The sequence below is a fragment of the Camelus dromedarius genome, chromosome 14, assembly GCF_036321535.1.
Source record: "Camelus dromedarius isolate mCamDro1 chromosome 14, mCamDro1.pat, whole genome shotgun sequence".
Taxonomy (NCBI): domain Eukaryota; kingdom Metazoa; phylum Chordata; class Mammalia; order Artiodactyla; family Camelidae; genus Camelus; species Camelus dromedarius.
This window is the reverse complement of record NC_087449.1, coordinates 45,793,798-45,807,540: the sequence shown is the minus strand read 5'-3', so window position 1 is coordinate 45,807,540 and position 13,743 is coordinate 45,793,798. Positions and strand designations below refer to the sequence as shown.

At 43.3% G+C, this 13,743-nt stretch overlaps 1 protein-coding gene across 3 annotated transcripts in view; it reads left to right on the top strand.

Annotated features, from left to right (window-relative positions):
• Positions 1-7,754: 7,754 nt before the first annotated feature.
• The window catches only part of LOC105086954 (argonaute RISC component 1), a 35,151-nt gene continuing 29,162 nt past the window's right edge, over positions 7,755-13,743 (top strand). For 2 of the 3 annotated variants that reach the window (XM_031464727.2, XM_031464726.2), the window contains exons 1-2: positions 7,755-7,977; positions 12,956-13,139. In XM_031464727.2, the coding sequence (XP_031320587.1) occupies positions 7,953-7,977; positions 12,956-13,139 (209 nt within the window). In that variant the 5' untranslated portion in view covers positions 7,755-7,952. The remainder of the gene's footprint in view (positions 7,978-12,955; positions 13,140-13,743) is intronic. The other variant, XM_010977543.3, reaches the window with a different exon arrangement.

The window sequence follows — 13,743 nt, the reverse complement described above, 5'->3', positions numbered from 1 at the left end:
CATATTGTGTTTCTTTTTTAACATGACATTTATAGGTTTTCTAACATTAAACACCTTGCTTTCTTGGAATTAGTACAATTAGGTCATAATACATATCTATACATAAATATATATAATATATTAAAATACATTATTAGGTTTAGTTTCCTATTATTTTGTTTATATGTTTTTTACATCTTTGTTCAGGAGTGAGACTAGCTTGTAATATTCCTTTCTTGTACAGTCCTTGTTTGTTTTGGTATCAAGATTATACTGACTTGGAGAGTATTCCATCTTCTCTTCTCTGGAAAAGTTTGTAAAATGAACAAACTTTTGTTGAAATGATCTGTTATTCTTTGAATGTTTGGCAGAACCCCTGTGTAAAACTTGTTGATATATTTTTTCTTTTGTGGGAAGATTTTTTAATTAGTTACTCAATTTCTTTAAACATTCTAAGGTATTTAGTTAATGGTTTGAATGTTCTGTTTCTATTCTATTCTATTTCTATTCTTTTAATAGGTTTTTTGAAGTTTTATCATGTATGCTTACCGAACTCTAAAGTGAATCAACACCTTTATCCTTGTCATACACAATACAAGGACCTTTAGACCACTTTAATTCTGATCACTCCACCTCCCAATTTATATGTTTTTTTGGTGTGTGTGTGTGAAAATAGACTGTATGTATGTATGTATTTAATTGAAGTACACTCAATTACAGTGTGTCAGTTTCTGGTGTACAGCACAATGTCCCAGTCTTGCATACACATACATATATTTGTTTTCATATTTTTTTCTATTAAAGGTTATTACAAGATATTGAGCATAGTTCCCTGTGCTATACAAAAGAAACTTTTTTAAAATCTGTTTTTACATATAGTGGCTAACATTTTAAATATCAAACTCTCAAACTCCCACCCCCTTTCCCTGGTAACCATAAGATTCTTTACTAAGTCTGAGAGTCTGTTTCTGTTTTATGGATGTGTTCATAGTGTCCTTTTTTTTTTTTTTTTTAAGATTCCATATATGAGTGATATCTGTGGTATTTTTCTTTCTCTTTCTGACTTACTTCACTTAGAATGACGATCTCTAGGTCCATCCATGTTGCTGCAAATGGCATTATTTTATTCTTTTTTATGGTAGAGTAGTATTCCATTGTATCAATATACCACAACTTCTTTATCCAGTCATCTGTCAATGGACATTTAGGTTGCTTCCATGTCTTGGCTATTGTACCAACTTGTATGTTGATGTTCTGTCCTACTAGTGAAAGTCCTTCATCTTTCTTGACATCTGATATCAAATAGTTACTGTCTCCAGATATTCTCTTATTCTGTCTTACAGCAGTCTTTTCCTTCAAAGCGTTTATCTTGAAGTAAATTTTGTTTTTCTTACTTGTTTATTGTCTGTGATACTGTAATTTTCCTGAGGGCAAGGAATGTACACGTCTGCTTTTGTTCACTGCTTTGTAGGCATTTAGTAAATGTTTGTTGAATGAATGAGTATATATTTGTATTTTGGAAAGATCACTCTGGATGTAATTAATGAATGGATCTGAGGGTGCAAGACTAGATGTAGAGAGATAGGAGGCTGTTGCACTTATCCAGGTAAGAGTTAATGGTAACCTGGACTTGGATAATAGCAGTAGGCATTTAGAAAAGTAGGGAGGATTGAAAGATATTAGGAGATAGAATCCACCAGATTTTATTACTGTTTTGATAGGAGGGCCTGAGTTGTTGTTTTCTTAGGGTTTTGTCTTTGCTCTGTTCTCTCTTCATGCAGCACACCCTCTTTGAGAGTTCTCATTGATGCCTGTGGCTTCAGATACTCTCTGTATGCTTGTAACTCTCAAATATGAATCTATAAGTGTCATGTCATTTTTGGGTTCTACAGTGCATTTAACCATGTATGAGAAATCTTAACTAGGATATCTTGCAGGCACTCAAGCTCAATATGTCAAAAATCACACTCTTTCACGCTAAAGCTGCTTCTACAGTGTTTTCAATTCTCTAGTGTTTCAGGATATGGCCCCACCAACCTCCTACTTGCTTAATTAAGTTAGACATCTATTAGAGGGTCCCTTTTGGAGCCCACCTAGGATGGGATAGGGATATAAGTATCTGTCCTTTAAAGGATGTGGCTAATTTGCTTTCCTTTTAATTTTCTATTTTAATTTACTATTTTTAAAAGAATGAAGGAAAGTAAAGCCATGAAAATGATTAAGATGATGTAGAAAGAAAAGAAAAGACCTTTCCCAGGAGCAGAACAGAGGACTATGGGATTATCAGGTATTCAGCACCTATAAATTCTAAACTCTGGGCTTGGCTTTTGCCATTCATCAATTAATTTAATCCTCCCACAACTCTATGAGATTTTTACAGATGAGGAAGTTACAATTAATGATGGGACTATCCTTGCTCGAGATCACACATTTGCATGTGGTAGAGCTGAGATTTGACTTTGGCTTGTCTGATTCCAAGTGTTTCAGTATGTAACTGGATAGGATTATAAGTCAAAGAACAGAAACATTGTTAAGACTGTTGATAACTGTCACCAGATTGCTTTCCAAAGGATCATACTGGTATAATATGCCAGTGTACCAGTCCCATCACAATATCTTGATCATTGGGTATGTAATAAAATTTTTAATGGATATAGAATTATTATTCTATATTGACTTTCTTATGAATGAATGATAATTATATAGTCCTACTTGTGCAGACTATCCTTTTCCCTGGCCCAATGATATACTAAGACCATATTTATTATAAGTATTTGCCCATTGAGCCCCCTTGTGCATTAATGGAGATGAGGGAAGATAATAGAAGTCAATTCTGCCCCTATTCTTTCCACTAGTCAGCAGCTTGGTAATACCCATCCAGGTAGATTCTGGGTTGAAAGTTGAGTTGTTAGTTTACATTCCTTAAGGGGTCAAGATAGGACACCACAGGTTGACTACCATCTTTGGGGTTCATTTTGCATAGTAGGTACGTGTCTGCTTTTAAAGAGGATGCCTTTCCTGGGCACAACCTAACCCTAGAGTTCTGTTCCTAAACTGGGGTGTTCCTAAAATCCTGTAACCCACTCAGGGCCAGCCTATCCAAAGGAGTGTCCTGTTCTGCCAGGCCACGTGTAGGACTGTGGGGCTTCCGTGTGTGCTGCAGAAGATCCAAGGATATAGGCTTGATCTGGGTCAATTCTAGATTGGGTGGAATTGAACTGTGAATCTGAGTGGAAATGCACTGTGAATCTGTCTTGGATGTCAGAACCAGGGACAGCTCCTTCAGGCCCTCCCCCTTGCTGCCCCTCCCCTGGCTTGGGCAGGAGAGAGAATGGGCAGATTTGGGAATGGTGTACTTCTCTAGCCTCTTCTCAATGTTTCTTACTTCCTTCTTTATGCTAGAATAGCAGTACTGGTAGTTTCTGGTGTAAGTGGTGTTTCACATCTTCATGCTCTCATTTGATGCTGCTTAGTATGCCATTCTCCTATCCTTTGCCTGGCTAATTCCTGCTCATCCTCCCAGGCCTGTTTAAGTAGGTATCTCTTCTAGGAAGCCTACCCTGAGTACCACAGACTGGGTTAGACATATTTTCTCTTAGTTCCCATGGGACCCATGCTTGCCTCTGTCATACTCAAAATTGCATTGACATGATCATATGTGCTGTCTGGTACAGTAGCCATTAGCCACATGTATTAAGCACTTGAAATGTCACTAGTCTGAATTAAGATGTTCTGTGAGTGTAAAATACACACCAGATTTCAAAGACTTATATAAAAAGACTAAAATATTAATGATTTTTTATATTGATGACCTGCTGAAATGATATTTGGGTTAATAATTGGGGTTAAATAAAATGTATTATTAAAATTCATTTCACCTGTTTCTTTTTACTTTTGATGATGTGGCTACTGGACAATCTAAAATTACATATGTATCTCACATGGTATTTGTATTGGATAGCCCTGTCTCTTCTTCAGGGTAGGAACTAGCTCTAATCCATCTTTGTCTCTTTGTATTTCTGAAGCATAATACATGGAGGATGGTGGAGATACCTGATGCTAGTCCTCAGAATTTGGGGCTAGAATAGCAAGGGCCCAACAGACGTTATTACATTATTTGGTTCTTCCATCCATGAACTTGGCCTCTTTCTCTACTTAACCCAGGATTTTTTATATGTCTTTTTTAAAATGTCTTTATATGTCTTCTTATTGATTCTTACAGATTTTCTTACTTAATATTAAGGAAACAATAACATTTAGTAATGTTAGCTATTGTTATTATTATCATAATTATTATCATAACTTTAATTATTCTCTTATAGAATTCTGTAGGCTAGTATTTGACTTGTGAATTTTGCATCCATATCTCTAAGATCTCTTTTTGTAATATCATCATACAAGAGATGAGGATCTTTATCTGCTGTTGTGAACAAATTAGGAAAATTTCCCTTTCTCTCATGTTCTAGAACTGTTCATATAACATTGAACAGAATTACCTCTTTCAGGGATGGTTGGAAGTATTAGACAATAAACCTTCTTGGCCAGATGTTCTTTGGTAATGTTTGATAACTTTCTCAGTGTCCTCTTTAATTGTGGCTCAATTCTTGCTTTTTAGTCCTTGTTTTGCATTTTTTAAAGAAAAAAATATAATTTAAAATTTTACTGAGGGTATCAAATTTGTTAGTCTACAGTTACATAAAAAGTTCCCTTATATTTATTAAATCTCTGTGATGAGTTTTAAAATTGGGGGGCAATAAATATGTTCACTGTCTTGATTGTAGTGACGGTTTCACAGTTTGATACATATGTTAGAATAGCTTAAATTGTACACTATATATATATATATGTCAATGATACCTCAATTTTAAAAAAGTAATTTTAAAAAGTCTACCAATTTCATAAGTCTTTTCAAAGTACCATCTGACATTTATTAATTCCATTGTTCATGATTTCTGATTTTTAAAATAACCTCCTGAAATATATAAGAAGTAGATTTCATTATAGATAAAAAAAGATGGTATGTGCAGGAGGTGTTGATGATTGATTTCTTGATAGTAGGGTATATGATTGGTCTTATGTCTATTATATTACCTTGATTTCATTATTCCCAGGCTGTTTTTTAAATATTAAGAAAAGGGAAATATAGATGTAGATACAGGTTTTTTTTTTTCTCCTTCAGGCCATTCTTATTGTTTTGGGGCCAGGAAATTCTGGGTTTAGAGAAGGTGTATAAGTGGAAAGACCTTGGGTGTGAATGAACTGTGGATTGAGGTGCAAGGATTGAACTGGAATAGAAGGAGTCAGTAGCTTTCTGGGTAGGTACCTCAGGAATTACTGAAAGAAGTTTATCTGCATAAAAAAACAAGATGCTATCTGGAATTCCCTTATACTCTACTGCTTTGCCTAGCCAAGAGTGAAATTCTTGATGATGAAGATACTCTGAAAAGAGACGCTGTGAGGCTAGGGCCAGGCTTGACTCCACTAGCCACTCTGAAGGTGGATCAGAATAGTGACCAGTGCCTTTCCACAAAGTTAAGTGTGAGGCTTGGTATTTAGAACAGGGGATTCAAACTCTTCTTATGGAATGCTGAGCTTCCAGCTTGGTTATATCAAGGCTATTTCTGAGGATGTTTTGATGCCATCTATTTCATTAAGATCAACCCAAATTTATTGATCATTCTATGCACCGCTTGTGCTAGGCACTAAAGGGGGAACAGAAGTGTAGCTGAAATGTTCCCTGTTCATAGAGAATTTAGAATGTAGTACAAGAGGAAGACAATAATTATAATAGCAGCCTATACTTTGCTTTATTCTTCTGGATACTCTTCTTAAGTTTTTGTATGTATTTACAACAACTCAATAAGGTAGGTACTATTTTCACCCCCTAAAATGAGGAAGGAGGAAATTGAAATACAGATGTTAAGTAATTTGCCCAGTGTTTCACAGATAGTAAATGGCAGCAGCAGGATTGAAACCAAAACAGTGTGGCTCTAAGGTCTTTGTTCTTAACTTTATATTGTAGAGCAGTAGGTCTCAAAGTGTGGTCCCTAAATCAGCAGCAACAGCCTCATCTGGAAGCTTATTAGAAATGAGTATTCTTTGGATCCCACCCAAGACCTACTGAATACACAAATTCTGGAGGCAGTGCTCAGCAATCAGTGTTTTAACAAGCTCTCTAGGTGATTCTGATGCCGGCTATTTGAGAACCTCTATTAGAGAAAAGCAAAAAACATACTATGAAAAATGTCAGAAATTAATCTTCTCCATGGGTAGAGACTGGGTATGGTCTCTCTCTTAAGTTCTTAGCTTCTGCACAGCATCTAGTGTAAAGTGGGCATCAAAAAATACATATAGATGAAGACATATGAATGAACATACGGAAAAGTGATGTTTGAGCTGGTCTCTTACCACCTATCAATTGAAGCAGATAGAACGGGAGAAATGTTCCCAGAAACTGAGACTAGCAAGTGTTACTTTTGGCAAGGCATGATAAGGGTCTGCACCAGCACAAGGAGCCATCAGAATGGCAGGGAGATCGTGTGAGAGCAGATGAAGAGGTAAATATATTAGGACTTGGTAAGCAGTTGAATAGGGGAAGAAGCAAAGGAGAGAGAGAAACTGTCATTTCTGGGATGAAGGTACCCTTCACTGGACAAGCACGTTTGTGGGGGAAAGATAGAGTTTGGTTTCAGACTTTTAAAATTTGAAATGCTGGTAGATCCAGGTGGAGCTGTCCAGCAGACACTTGGAAATTTGAGTCTGAGGCATGGCTGGAAATAGAGATTTGGAAGGACAGTTGAGTCATAAGAATGGATGAGACCTTGAAGGGGAAAGTGTAGAGTGGAATGAAAAGAGAGCTGAGTTTGAAACCACGGTGAACACTTATTTAATGGGTCAAAAGCAAGAGGTGGGGGCCCTTGAAGAAGACTGAAAAGGACTTAGGCAATAGAAGACCTCAGAAAATGACGAAGCCAAGTAGAAGGCTCAAAAAGGAAGGAGAGGAATAGTGTCAGATGCTGCAGAGAAATAAGAAGTTGAAAATTATTCCTTGAGTTTCGGTACAAAAAGTATTTTAAGTGACGTGATGAGGGCAAAAGCGGATTGACTGAGTTCAGGCGTATACTGTAGATGAGAAAGTAGAGGCAAGTGCTTCCTAGGTCCCGTAGGTAGAACTCAGAAGCCGCTCTTAAATTGAGACTCTGACATCTTCCAGGGTAGGCAGGGTCTCTTTCATATCTGTGGTCTCGGCGCCCAGCACTTGGCCTGGAAGAGAGGGTGGCGTCAGTGAGTTCAGTGACTAGGGACGGAGAAAGGCTTCACGGAGGCAGTCGCTTTGCAGCCAAGGCTTGAAGGATGAGGGTGATTGGGAGGAGAGGTGGGAGGCAGGGCCCCTGGGTGATGGGGCTCTCGGAGTGTGTGAGGGTGGCTTGGGAATGAGATGGAAATGTGTGCGAGGCTCTGTGCGAAGTGGGGAGGCTGTTTATAGGTTTGGAGGGACCTGTTTGGGGGAAAAGACAGGGCCGGAGGCTGCTGCGAGAGGGTGTCCTCCCGCCCCGCCCCACTTACGCCGCTGCGCGGTTCCGCGGCGCCTCTACCGGAGCCCTTCTGCCGGGCTGCATGGTGACGGGTGACCGCCAGGGGCCGCTGCCTCCGGTCCCCGGTGCCCCCGCCCCTCTCCATTGGCCTTTGTTGCCGTCGGAGCGCCCCGTTTGACTCGTTCCCGTCCGCCCCCTGGGCCTGGCGGTCGCGCCTGCGCACTGGCAGCTGGCCGGGCGCTCGCAGGGGGGAGCTGCCGCAGGCTCCGCGGCGGCGGCGGCAACGGAGGCTGCGGGGGCGGCGGCGCGAGCGGCCGGGCTTGGGGGGGGAGCCGAGCCCGGCCCGGGAGCCCAAGCAGCTAGAGTGCGGGGTACCTAGGCCCCTCACGCTGGACTCCACAGTCTCCAGGCCGCCTGACCTCCGCACGGGTATATGGGATGGAAGCGGGACCCTCGGGAGCAGGTAAGGGCCCCCCAGAAGAGGGGGACGGTGCATGCTCCAAGGACCAGGGGACTCCCGTGTGAAGAGCAGAATTACCGAGTGAGAAAGGGTTTCCTGAGTGAGGAAAGGGGCTCTTATGAGATGGGGGGCCCAGTTTGAAGGGGTTGTGTGCAGTTCCGGGGGAAATCTTGAGAAGGGAGCGCTGAGACGGGGGCCGTTTATCAAAGGAGGCTGTATGCACTCCTGGAGGTGGGAAGTGATCTGATAGAAGGGCCTGAACACACGTAAGGACCCCCGGAGATCCCGGGAGGCCTGGGGCGAGGCCCGGCAGGTGGCAGGGGGCGGGATCCAGGTGTCCAGGAGAGGAGGGGGTCGACACAGATGGGCCCAGAGCTGCCGCATGCCGGGGGCGGGGGCTCCACGGGGCTGGGCTGGCCTGGGCTGGTGTCTCTTGGGAGAAGGTGCCAGAGCTGGGCTGTGAGCTCCTCCCCAGCCGGGCCTGACGTTGGGGCGAGGGTCAGGGGGCGGTGGGTGGGGATCCAGCCCCGGGATTCCCCCCCGTGAGTCTGGGGAGCTGGAGCGGAGGCGCCGGAGCATGCGCGGAGGTGGCTGCTGGAAGGGGCTGCCCGATGTGGTGGGGGCGTGGCTGCCCGATATCCCCCCCCCAACATCCCTCCAGGTTTGGCTTGGAAAAAGGAGCGCGCTGTTGGGGTGCATTCTCTCTAAAGTCATCGCTAGCAGAGCACAAGTGGAAATGGGCCCCTTCCTCATCTTGGGGCTCTTGCACTTCGTCCTGAAAACCCTCAGTCACAATTTGCCAAGAATGGGTTGAGGGAAACTGCCAGAGTGCCTTTTTCTGCCACTGGGATTAAGAAAGAATGTGGAGACCAAGGCAATGTTTTGAGGACGGGTCCTTCCTGAGGACAGGCCTTAGAGAATGTGTTGGTTACTGAGGAACTAAGGCCAGGACGAGGTTTACCTAGGAGCTGTCTGCCTGGTTTGCACGTTTCTGATCGTGTAGTAAATAGAGTTAGGATCTTTTAATCCAAGGATAATGATGTCAGAAGTGTCTCCTAAGAGGACAGCTTAATCTTTCTATACCTAAATGTTTTTATGGTTGCTATCCCCCTTAGGGTATCTTTGCTTTTTCCTCTCTCTACTCCCCAGAAACTTTCAGGGCCATGTTATTAGACCCAAGGTTACCAAGCTAGCCTTTTGTCACAAATAAGTTGTTTGGGATAGGAAGGATTTTTTAGACTTCACCGTGGTGGATCCCAGGTGATAGCCTTAACTTCTTATTCACAGTCAAGAGAAAAGGAAGTAAGAGCAGAAAAGAAACTGAGGCAGGGCTGCCCCAAGAAGACCAGAGTCCCCAGGATGGGCTGTGGAGTGGTAGCAACTCCTGTGTCCTAGGTCTCTTACCCTTTTGATGGGGGAACAGTCTGGACCTGGGAATCCTTTAGGTCTTGTCTCACCACTTCCTTCCATTTGATCTAGGGGTGGGAATAGGATTTCCATTTGGGACATGAATTTCATTTCACTTGGGATATGAATTTCATTCTAGTTGAAGAAACTTTGACTTTTATACCAGATCTAACTCCCTCAAGGAAATAGCTCCTATCAACTCATTCAAGTCATCCATTCAGTAATCTATAAGTACTTAGTGACTTCTTTCCCTTTACGAAAATAACCTTATAAAGGCTATGTAAGTCTTAAGATGGCATTTAGGAAGCAACTGACTTCAGAAAACCATTTCCTCCTTCTTTTAGGCCCCTTGCTCCATTCCAGGAACTCTCCTGGTTTTCTGGGTGGAAGACTATTTGTAACAACCCATGGACTAGAGTGAGAGTAGGTCACAGAGGTCCAGATGGATTGGTGGGAGCTGGCATCCATACCAGAGTGCTAATGATTTTATTCTGATGAATTCCTAAGGGGCTCTGGTGTGATGGAAAAATTTACTTTGTTGTTGTTGTTGTTACAATAAGCTTCTAGGGAAGAAACTAGAGCTTGATGTCTAGAGTTGGCTGTAGCCTAATGGAGCAGGCTTTACCTCATCAAAGGATGTAATTGAAATTAATTCTGGAAGCTGTGAATGGAGGGACCCCATAACTGCCTCCTTCCTAGGCCCAGACTATTCTCTTGGAGGTTGGGGGACATAGTACACAAAGCAAGGTATTTATTGTTGCTGGCTTCACTGGACTTATTTCCAGGTGTGCTTTCTGTGCTCAGGTGTGTTTCAAGCACATACACTGGACTGGGAGCTCCCAGAGGGTAGAGGTGGTGTCTGATTTATCTGTGGAATCAACGAATGTCTAGGCCCTGCCAAAAGTACATGTTTGTTTATTGAATTGAATGTGTGAACATAAATGGTTAAGCACATGTGAATATTTAATAATTTATGTGTACTCATGTGTGGACAAATTCTTTTTGAAGGGATTGGCCTCTTACTTGCTTACTGGACAGCTAACCCAGCCTTGAGTTTGTCTTTTGAATGGTCAGTCTAGCTCCTTGGGAGGTATGTGGGCCTTGGAACTGCAGGGAAGGAACCTCTGAGCCAGGCCTTTCGGCTCTGTTACTTTTCCTTGTCAGGGCTGGTTGGGGATGGGGGAGGGGGAGTGTCCTTTACATAGCCCCTCCCTCCTTGCTTTTGTCTGCAGGGAAGGGCCCCGCCCCTTTCCCCCAAGGCCCAAGCTTTGTCCTCTGTGCTGGGGCCCTCATCTGCATCACAAAGTGGCCGTCTGTCCCTGTCTGGATCTGAAGGGAAGTGTCTCCCTTTCTCAGACTAAAAGCTGGGGGCAGGGTGGGGTTGGGGGTAACTTTGTACTGCTGTGAGTCTTGCAGAGGGTTGGAGTGGGAGAGAGGTTTCCTCTTCTGCCTTCCCTAGTTTGGGGGTGAAAGGGAGGGTGGGGGCTCTCTCCCCTGTTTTCCCAAAGCCTCCTTGGAGTGGAGGGTGCCTAAGACTAAGTCTGGTGTATAGTCCTATTTTGGGGGAAGAGAAGGCTTTGAAGCTAGAGTGTCTGTCCCATCCCCCATCATTTCTACCCAGCTCTAGGGGATGTCTTTCTCCCAAGACTCCAAACAATTATTCTGCCTGGGAGGCTAAGGAGATGAATGGAATGTAAGGACTTGGGGAGGGGAAGGTTGTCTCTTATCAGCTACATCCTTTTAGGGTCATGTTTGTCCTGTTCAGGGTTTATAATTATTCCTGCTGTTTTTAGGTGTTCATGTGTTTGTGTGTTGTGTATGCATGTGTGTTCTTTGTAGTGTGTCTATGGATCTATTTGTTCATTCATTTAGTATCTGTATATTGAACACCTCCTGTATGCCAGGCACTGGAGATTCAGCACTGACCAAGGCAGATACAGTCTGAATCTTTGAAGAACTCACAGTTTAGGGTGGTAAGGGGTGTGTGTATAAAGATAAACTGTGTGTTTAGATGTGTATAGAATAGAGAAATGTGTCCTTCTGTGTGTGTATATCTGTCTATGGCTTGTGCACAATTTCTGTCCAGCTCTTTCTGGAATAGGTAGCCATGCTAGTGGTTAAGCTTTCACTTCCCCAGATGGCTGCATTCTGAAGGCCTTTTCCCCCCAGGCTGGGCCTCCATTTCCCTGTCTGCAGAGTGGGGTAGGCTTGACAGGTGGTTAGAAGGAGACACAGCAGCTTAGCTCTGGGAAGCATGCCCCTCCCTTAAATGGTTCTGACCTCTTCCTGACCCCCCAACTAAGGATATGTCCCATCCCCCCAGCTTGGCAGACAGTGAAAGCAGATCTCTGGTGTTAGGAGGTTCTGGGCTGGTTTATCCCTCTCTCCTCCCACCTGGGCTGGTCCCCTACCGGCAAGGACAATAGTAGATGTGGACAAAGAATTCTCTTAGGCAGTTTCCCTTTTTTCTCCCTTTCCCCTCTAGCTAGAAAATAAAACTAGGGGCAGCAATCAGGCTGGTGGCAAGAGAGGAGAAAGTAGTGGGAGCTGGCGCTTCCCTAGTCCTTTCCCAAAGGCTTCCTCTCTCTTAAAATTGATCCCTTCTGCTACTGTCTGGGCACTGTGTAGAAGGAGCTGTGGACTGTGGAGAGAATCTTGTGTTCTCCTTCCCAGAGCCAGTCATCTCTTCCTTCTCCAGCCATCATGCTAATGGCTGCCCCTCCATCCCAAGTCCTTTCCTGTAGCTTACTCTTGCCTCAGTCTCCTATATTTAGCCTGTCTTCATTCCCTAGCTTTTTCTTCTTTTGAACTTTTTCCTCATTGTCTCCCCACTTGCAACCTTGCTTCTTGCCTGGGGCCCCAGCTCTAACCTGTCTTGCCCCAGCCCCTAACTTCAGCCTTTCTTCTTCCCAATTCAAGGGTTTTTCTGCTGTGACCTCTAGTTTCAGCTTCTTCACCAGCTTCCCGCTTCAGCCTCTCTCCTTCCCTTAGTCTCCAAACTCTGTCCTTTCAGTCTTTTCTCCTTTTCTTTTTCTCCAATGTCAGCCATTCAGTTGCCTTAATCCTTTCTCAAACACTGCCCCCATCCTGCTTGCCCCCCACCCCCATTGGCCTTCTTTGGATCTTTCTTCTACCTGCAGTGCAGAGGAGCATTAAGATGATGCTATTTCATGTTCAGGGTGGTGATGAGTGAAGTGAGCATCAGGCTGACAGATAATAGGGCTTTCTTGGTTTGCTAGATAGCTGTTGGAGGCAGATGTCTTAATCTAGTAGAGGAAAGAGTTTTTAGTTACTGGAGCCAGATTTAGCCCCCTACTTAACATGTAATAGGAAGTTATTATGTATTCACTTGGTGAATTTAAGATAGATAACAGGGGTAATTTTCCTACTGGAAAGTTTTTAAAAAATGAGCCTAGATTGTCTGAGCCAGTAGAAGCCCTCAGTTGGACTGGGTAGGCAAGAAAGAGACTTCCCCTATATTCTGCTGCTCCTGTTCTAGGAGGCCTTGACCTTCTCTGATTAGAGTGGTAAGGATATACAAGATTCTACCCTCACCAGCCTCTCTGTCTTATAGCTGCAGGCGCCTACCTGCCCCCCCTGCAGCAGGTGTTCCAGGCACCTCGCCGGCCTGGCATTGGCACTGTGGGGAAACCAATCAAGCTCCTGGCCAATTACTTTGAGGTGGACATCCCTAAGATTGACGTCTACCACTACGAGGTGGATATCAAGCCGGATAAGTGTCCTCGCAGAGTCAACCGGTAAGTGATATACACCTAAGCCACCAAGTCCAGGAGTCCTTATTTTCTGAATCTCAGAACCTTGAAAGAGAATGCAAAGAGGTAAAAGAAAAACTAGTAGAAGGTAGTATCACCAAATTCAAGAAAGTTTTTGAGAAAGAGACTCTAAGTAAGGCAAATGTTGAAAAATATCACTAGATCTGACTTAGGAGATAATTGGTACCTTTTGCCACAGCAGTTTCAGTGGAGGAGTTGGGCTAGTAATCCTAATAGTGAGTTAAGGAATAAGTGGGAGGTAATGTGGTAGGGATACTGAGAGCAGATAGCTTTTTCTAGATAGCTTGAGGGTGAAGAACGGTGAGAGAGGGAATATGTTGGCTAGAGAGGATTATAGGGGTCAAGTACAGTGCCTACAGCATTTCAGTATTTGTTGAAATGAATAAATGAAAAGTTTTAAAGAATGAGACATGAATATGTTTATAAATGGAGAAGGAGCCAGTGAAGGAGAGGTTAAAGGTACAGTACAGAGAGGGACAGAATGAATGGGATGTCCTTGCTGAGGCAGGAGGACATCTAGGATACACAGTTAGAGGAATTAACCTTAGAAGAAGCAATATTTATTCTT